Source organism: Nansenia antarctica (genome assembly GCF_963989245.1).
Source record: "Nansenia antarctica genome assembly, chromosome: 11".
Lineage (NCBI taxonomy): Eukaryota > Metazoa > Chordata > Actinopteri > Argentiniformes > Microstomatidae > Nansenia > Nansenia antarctica.
In genome coordinates this window covers 3,800,495-3,808,554 of record NC_137681.1, presented here as the reverse complement: position 1 = coordinate 3,808,554, position 8,060 = coordinate 3,800,495, and the positions used below count along the sequence as shown (strand labels likewise).

At 49.2% G+C, this 8,060-nt stretch overlaps 1 protein-coding gene across 1 annotated transcript in view; it reads left to right on the top strand.

Moving 5' to 3' along the window:
• tcerg1l (transcription elongation regulator 1 like) overlaps positions 1-8,060 on the top strand; it is a gene marked incomplete at both ends in the record, with an annotated part of 99,938 nt that overhangs the window by 24,976 nt on the left and 66,902 nt on the right. The window contains one exon of the mRNA XM_080541888.1: positions 1,384-1,596. Coding sequence (XP_080398014.1) covers positions 1,384-1,596 — 213 coding nt within the window. The remainder of the gene's footprint in view (positions 1-1,383; positions 1,597-8,060) is intronic.

Genomic DNA, 8,060 nt, shown 5'->3' with positions numbered 1-8,060 from the left:
GAATGGTTCCTGTGGAGATTTCCCTCGTGGCCTCATTTCAGAGGTGTGCCACACTCACACTCCCTCAGATCTCTCCGGTTCTCTCAGCCGCCAGATAAAGTGCGATTCGTTTTAGCAGGGCTCTGCGATAGGTTAACTGGGAGGAAAATACCAGCACCCAGTGCGATTGTTTTTCCAATGTCCCCAGGACTATCTCTACATTAGAAGCTCTCTGTTCTCAGCCGGTGCAGGCGGCCAAGATAATGAATGTGATGACTCCTCCGTTTGAGTGGGAGGCTAGAGCTGGCGTTGCATGCTATTGAAGTTCTTTTTTTCTTTCCCTTCTCCCTCTCCCTGAACATGTCCTAGGGTCAGAGAACATGCTTATACTGCAAAACAGAGAGTGTGAAGACTTGTGTACCACCTTTATAGAAAATGTGTTCAAACACCAGGCTATAATGTCATGGAAAATGGGATACGAGAGGAGTGCGAGGTGAGGTCTCAGGGACACGGTGGTGACATGTGTTTGCTCTTATAGATATCTGAATATTTAACGAAGAACTCATTCGTGGATTTGACATAGAACAACAACACAGGCTTGATTCCGGTCGGTTGGCCAGGTTGAAATAATCTGTTATGCAAATGCCACGTTAGATGCCATTCAATGTAAACGTATGTGTAATCCCGATAAAGAGGTGTTTGTACAGCTGTATTCACTTTCAGCACTGCTGAAAATTGTGCTGGATTTGGCAGAACGTCCTGACACAGATTCAGTGTGTAGGCTTAATTATCCCCCCAGCACACTGGCTGCAGTTGTAAGCTAGCGAACAGTAGGGCTATGTCTTCCTCGGCGCTAGCTAGCAGCCTGATAAACCAAGCATAAAGCACATGAGATGAAAAGCCCGCGCCTTGGCAGCAACTCAATATCAGGGGAACAAAGAAACACCATGTCTCCTCCGCTGAGAGAAGCCTCACAAGAACGAGACGCTACCAAAAGGAACACAGCGGTTTCATAACACCTTGTTGACTTCACGCTCTGAGATATTTTAATATCTAAGCAGCCCCTGATTACTTTTCACAGTGTCGGGAAAATATAGGGACTCTGTTGATATCATATAACAGGGAGATTGTGTAATACGTCGGCAGGCAAACAAACACCTCTCTTGACTAACATGAATACTAAGTAATGATGCTCTCACTCAGCGACCCTCAAACCGGTAGCTCTCCCGTTTTGTAAGTAACAATCCTTCCTACCCAGAGGTCGAAGGTCAACTCCATCATTATTCTCTCGGAGGAGAGCCGGGGTCTCAAGCTTGCCCTTTCGACGGTGGCGAAAGGGAAAGGGAGAGGTGGAGTAGAAGGGAAAAGTAAAAGCAGTCGTTGTGTTTCTCTCTGTGTTGTCAGGTTGCCCTGTGGCCATCAAACGCGTGGGCAGCAACAAGAGGATGGCTTTGGCGGCCGCTGCCATGCTGGCTATGGAGACCGAGGCGACCCACGGACTCCCCTCCTCCTCCCTCTCCTCCCTCTCCTCCTCCTCCACTCGCCCGGCCGTCCATCCACTCCACCTGCTCTCCCTGTCGCCCATCAGGATCCCCTTCCTCTATCCACCGGCTGCAGGTAAGACGGCCTTGGCCCAGGTAGACCCACTGTGAGAGTTCAGCTGAGGTAATAGCCACTCTGGTCCAGTAATAACCCAGTAATAACAGTTCTGGGCCAGTAATAACCAGTAATAACCACTCTGATCCAGTAATAACCAGTAATAACCACCCTGGTCCAGTAATAACCAGTAATACAGTTCTGGTCCAGGTAAAACCCCCCCCTGGCCAAGGTAAAGCCAGTCAAAGTCTGGCCTAATTAAAGCTACTCTGGCCGTGGTATAACACTGTGTGTGATGTGTTGTGTGATGTCTGTTTGTGTTTATATTGTGTGTTGTTTGTGTTATTCTAATGAAGACGGTTTCTGGCAATGTGATTAGCGCCAAGGCTCGCACAAAAGGCGGCTGTGATGTCGTAATTGGTGGATTGTAATTGCAAATGTGTGTACGGCATTATGCAAATTAAAACATTAAACAGCTACTGTTTGTTTTTAGATATTAAAGCCTCTCTCTGAAGTATCCCCTTCCTTTCAAGTTGAACTTTAAAGTGGACGAGCGCAGCTCCGACTCCTGCAACCTTGTTGGCACTTGGCTTACTGACTTCCTTTATTTCTTGTTTTCTTGACTACTCTAAAGTGTATAGGGCACAAGGATCTTTCTTTTCCCAGGGTTAGATCATGAAACCTTTTCTGCTTGAACTCCAGATAGATATGTGATAGATTTTCTGTGAGATGTTTTTAATGTGAAGGAGATTATTCAAGGCTCGTGCGATTTTGCATTTTGCAATCAGTAATTAGCCAGCGTTTTTTCCCGGGTAGACCGGGTGGTTATGCTAAGCTTGTTGTGCTGTGTCACTGCCCCGCCCCCCCCCCACCTCCCGCCTCCTCCCTCTGCCCTCCTGCCCGTTAGCCTGCAGTAAACCAAAGCACTTCCCCCCTTCCAGTGTGGAAGATCAGGTGGGGGAATTTCACTTTGCTGAAGTGGACACGTTTACATCAAGGGTTAGAGAGAGAGAGAGAGAGAGAGAGAGAGAGAGAGAGAGAGGCAGAGAGAGAGAGAGAGAGAGAGAGAGAGAGAGAGAGAGAGAGCGTAATGATTGATTTCAGGAGAACGGGTTTGAGTCTGGTAGTTAATTTACTGAAGGAGCTAGGCCATGACTTTCCTTCTCTCTCTCTCTCTCTCTCTCTCTCTCTCTCTCTCTCTCTCTCTCTCTCTCTCTCTCTCTCTCTCTCTCTCTCTCTCTCCTTCCCTCATTCTCTCACTTTCTCTCTCTCCCTCTCTGTCTCCTCATGCATATTGATCGTCCAGGGAGAGTTTTCTGTCCCTCCCGATGCAGGTAGATGGCCGAGGGGATTGTGCGTCAACGGAATGAGATGGGTTCTGGGACAAGGAGGGAGAGGAGAGGCTCCACACTCAGGCAGATGTGATGTGCTAGCTAAAAAACCCGATCTTGCTGCTTCATAATCACTCCATCCCCTTGTAATTCCCCACTGTGTGTGTCCGCTGGGACGACGGATCGCCTTCATGTTAACGTGAGAGGAGGGGGGTGTGCGTACGGGCAAGCAAGACAACGATGAAACAGGAGTGCAGTGTGCTGTCGAAGTGTTCGCCAGCGATGTCAAAGGAAACTTAAAAGGAAGAGGGGTCACCGCACAAGAACCCCTCCATTTATTTGTCAAGGATTGTAGTTTTTTCGGCATGCAGAAGAGGCCTGCTTCCGTATTCCACAGGCGGCTCTCTCTCTCTGCTTGCGTTTGATGCTGTAATTTATTCTGATTGTAGGCAGAGAACTAATGTCGCGTCTTTATTGCATTCATTACATCAAACAGCCCAACGCAAACAAAGGTGGCAGAGCTGAATTACAATCTGTTCCCAGTGCTTCTCGATACAGGGATGCAGACGAGCTGACAGCAGAGAGAGAGAGAGAGAGAGAGAGAGAGAGAGAGAGTGTGGCCCACTTAGCCAGATGTACTGAAATAACAATCACAAAGGTGTTTATATGTAGTGTGAAGCGTCTTGCATAATCACACATTATGGTGGTTAGCTGAAGAGGAGGAAACTTCATTTCTGGCCCAGTCACAATATTGTACATAAACATTTGGCGGATTACTGGAAACTTCTAGACGATTTCTTTTTTAGATGTACTTTTCGGTCAGTCATAGCTACCGGGGACTCTTTTGATCAGATAGATCTATGTCTGTTCTTTCTCTTTCTTCACTCCGAAATGTTATGAACACTCCACGGAATCACGCTTTTGTAGAAACCCGCTAGTCTAGGCCAATATTGCAGGACTGTAAGTTGATTGAACTTCGAGCACTTCATCTCAGCAGGGAGGTTGTGGAGACACACCGCAATGCTCATCCTGTCCCGGTTGTTGAAAAACCTTGAATGATCCCGATTCTTTTCTCTGATCCCGGATCGGGTTGAGCTGGTAGATTTCCTCCTATACGACTCAAACTCTCACCGAGATAGATCGGATCCAGATTAAAAGTTCTGAACAACCCAGGCCCAGGTCTAAGAAAGTGTTTTTGGGGGAGTTTTGATCTGTGAGGGATACGGATGTTTACACAGTCACACTGCCACTCCTCAGTACCGCTGTAAGAGACATCCATCCTCCCCCTCCTCTGACAGTAGTGTAGAAACATCCGTCCTGGTTTTTCATCTGTCTTTTTCTGTTTTCATTTATCCTCCAAACTTTGCTTAGTTTCCTAATGGTTATTTTGACAGCTGTGTGTTTAATGGGTACCCTGACAGCTGCGTGTGTAATGGTTACCCTGACAGCTGTTTGTGTCAGCAGAATTGACAAGGATTACTGAGCCCTTTGAACAACTGCCTCATGCCTTTGTTAAGGAGGAGGAAGTTAGTCCCAGAATCAGAATAAGGCAAGGCAAGGCAAGGCAAGGCAAGGCAAGGCAAGGCAAGGCAAGGCAAGGCAAGGCAAGGCAGGTTTATTTGTATAGCACATTTTTTATCCAACAAGGGGCAATTCAAAGTGCTTTACATACATTATTTAAAAATACAGCAAGAGGAGCCTAGTAAGAAAATAAAGATTACAAAGAATAAAAGCAAATATAAGAAGTAAATAGATAAAACATTTAATAAGACAATAGTTAATGGAAAAAAAGACATTGATAGAAGTGTTTGTGTTTAATCATAACTGGTGCAAAAGATGAAGGTTTTTAGCTTAGATCTAAATATTTTAAGGGTTTGGGCCTGTATGATTTCTTCAGGGAGTTTGTTCCAGGAGCATGCATCAGTGTGACTGAAAGCTGCTGCACCCTATTTTGTTTTTACTCTTAGCTGATTAGTCTCAGCTGACCTTAGGCTGACCAGCTGACCTTAATAAGATTTTTATTTTTTTTAAATCCGAGTACACACAAGTAAAATTATTTGGCTTTGGTTCCTCAACATACAGATTTCAGCATCATGATTGAAATCACAATAATAAAGTAAAATAAGTAGTAAGTCGTGTAAAATAAGTAATAACAAAGTCATAATGTAATAACTTATGTTAGTAACCAGTCGTACTACACTGTAATCAATAATGCAAAATGCTGTGCAAAGTACAATGAGATGAAATGCAACATAACAGTCTTCAGTAGATCTCAAGTAATCAGCAGTGCGCAAGTAGTTATATAATATAGATTATTTCTGTAGTGTGCGTGTGGCTGGCTTGGGGGAAACAGTATGTTGTTTTCTTCCAGTGTGTGTCTCCAGGAGCCTGATTGCTTCGGGGACAGAGCTGTTTGACGTCCTCTGGGTCTTTGCCCTGAGGCTTCGCTAACGTTTCCACGCCGACAGTAGCTTGAACACAACAATGTCGTCGTACCTTTCAAGATCAAGCCAATGTCTTGAAAATCGATAAAAACAAGAACACCTTTGGCATTGCAAACTCCTATAATATATAATGGAACTGTACTTCATGCTGGAGTTAGGGAGAGAATAATATAGTGTGCCCATGTCTGAAATGTCCAGGGCATTAGCTACACACAGTCTATCTATGCCTATCTATGGAGATTCATGGCAGGCTAAGTACCCCTTTAATCTCCATGTTATCACAATGATGACAGCTCGTCTTCATGTTCCCATCTCATCTATGACTAATAGGTTATGGACATTTATATTATAGAAAATGTATATCTGAGATATGAATAATAACTAATAATGGGGGCGGTCAGACAGGAAGTCCTTGATCCATGCACATATAGAGTGTGATAGTCCCAGGTCTAGTAGTTTGGTCACTAGCCTGTCTGGAAGGATGGTGTTGAAGGCAGAGCTGAAGTCCACAAAGAGCAGTCTCGCGTAGCTGTTTCCCCTCTCCAGGTGGGATAGAGTGGAGTGGAGAGTCGTCGCGATGGCGTCCTCTGTGGACCTGTGGGCTCTGTAGTATAATGTATGAAGGATCAAGTGGGGAGGGCTACTTCTTGGATGTTTGTTCAAGGATACAATAATGAATAAGAAGAAAATGAAAATAATCTAAAATCATTTGTACATTCACGTATATTGACAACAGGGCAGAACCTGGGCAGAGTGTAGTAATACTGGACAGCAGCATATTTTCGGACAACAGTTTAAACTGTATTTAAACTGTATTTAAACTGTTAAAAGTTGTTTGGCTGCAGCGTAGAGTAAGTAAGAGTAATCAGAGTTGTTTTTCTCAGTTTGTCACTGATATCATCTTAGACCACCTTGTATCCAAGAACTAAGTCAAGAAGTGGTCTGGTCACCAAATAACGTAGCCTACTATCGGCACTAACACCTCAGCTGTACCTGTTTACCAGGGTGTTCCCATGGTTACATATGTACAGTATCATGCAGCCTACAGGATAACCCAAGGTACATGCTGACAGCGGATGCTGCCACGGTATGACCGTTAACATCAAACTCGGTCGGGAAACATCTTGTCAGAATGTGCGTTTATCTTGAACAGCAGTTCAAGAGATGCAATAAAGTGAAAGGGGTGTTTCACTCCAGCCCGTTATGAGATAGCGCCTGCCACCTTCATATCAGCCCAACTCCAACCTAATTGGCAGCTTATCTTTGAGCAGTGGAGTGAAGGAAAAAGGGTAACTCTCTCTCCTGCCGCACATCATCCCATTATGAATAATCCTCCTCCTCCCCTCCTCCTGTCCTCCTCCTCCCCTCCCCTCCCCTCCTCCCCTCCTCCCCTCCTCCCCTCCTCTCCTCTCCCCTCCCCTCCCCTCCTCCCCTCCCCTCCTCCCCTCCCCTCCCCTCCCCTCCCCTCCCCTCCTCCCCTCTCCTCCCCTCCCTCCCTCCTCCCCTCCCCTCCCCTCCTCCTCCCCTCCCCTCCTCCTCCCTTCCCCTCCCCTCCCCTCCTCCCCTCCCCTCCTCCTCCCCTCCCCTCCCCTCCCCTCCTCCTCCCCTCCCCTCCTCCTCCCTCCCTCCCTCCCCTCCCCTCCCTCCCTCCTCCCCTTCCCCTCCCCTCCCCTCCCCTCCTCCTCCCTTCCCCTCCCCTCTCCTCCTCCTCTCCTCTCCTCCCCTCCCCTCCCCCTCCCCTCCCCTCCCCTCCCCTCCCCTCCTCCTCCCCTCCCCTCCTCCCCTCCCCTTCCCTCCCCTCCTCCCCTCTCCTCCCCTCCCCCCCCTCCTCCCCTCCCCTCCTCTCCTCCTCCCCTCTTCCCTCCTCCCCTCCTCCCCTCCTCCTCTCCTCCTCCTCCCCTCCCCTCCCCTCCTCCCCTCCCCCCCTCCCCTCCCCTCCCCTCCTCTCCTCCTCCCCTCTTCCCCTCCTCCCCTCCTCCCCTCCTCTCCTCCCCTCCTCCTCTCCTCCTCCTCCCCTCCCCTCCACTCCCATCCTCCCCTCCCCTCCTCCTCTCCTCCTCCTCCCCTCCCCTCCCCTCCCATCCTCCCCTCCCCTCCTCCCCTCCCCTCCTCCCCCTTCTGTTCTCCTCTTCCCTCCCCTCCCATCCTCCCCTCCTCCTCCTCCCCTCCACTCCCATCCTCCCCTCCCCTCCTCCTCCTCCTCCCCTCCCCTCCCCTCCCATCCTCCCCTCCCCTCCTCCTCCCCTCCTCCCCTCCCCTCCCCTCCTCGGCTCCCCTCCCCTCTTCTCCCCTCCTCCTCCCTTCACCTCCCCTCCCCTCCCCTCCCCTCCTCCTCCCCCCTCCTCCCCTCCCCTCCCCTCCCCTCCCCTCCTCCCCTCCCCTCCTCCTCCCCTCCCCTCCCCTCCCCTCCTCCTCCCTTCCCCTCCCCCCCCCTCCTCCCCCCCCCTCCTCCTCCCCTCCCCTCCTCCTCCCTTCCCCTCCTCCTCCCCTCCCCTCCTCCTCCCTTCCCCTCCCCTCCCCTCCCCTCCCTCCCCTCCTCCCCTCCTGTCTGAGCCTGGCTGGAGACTACTGCCATGGTTGTCCTTATTTGGCCAGGCTGCCAGTGAAGTAAGGCTGTTTGTAATGCATCAGGTGTAGTGCTGACTGCTGAGGCACAAATATGTACATTTCAAGCCTGCAAACTGTGACACTTTAAATAAATGTGAAATAA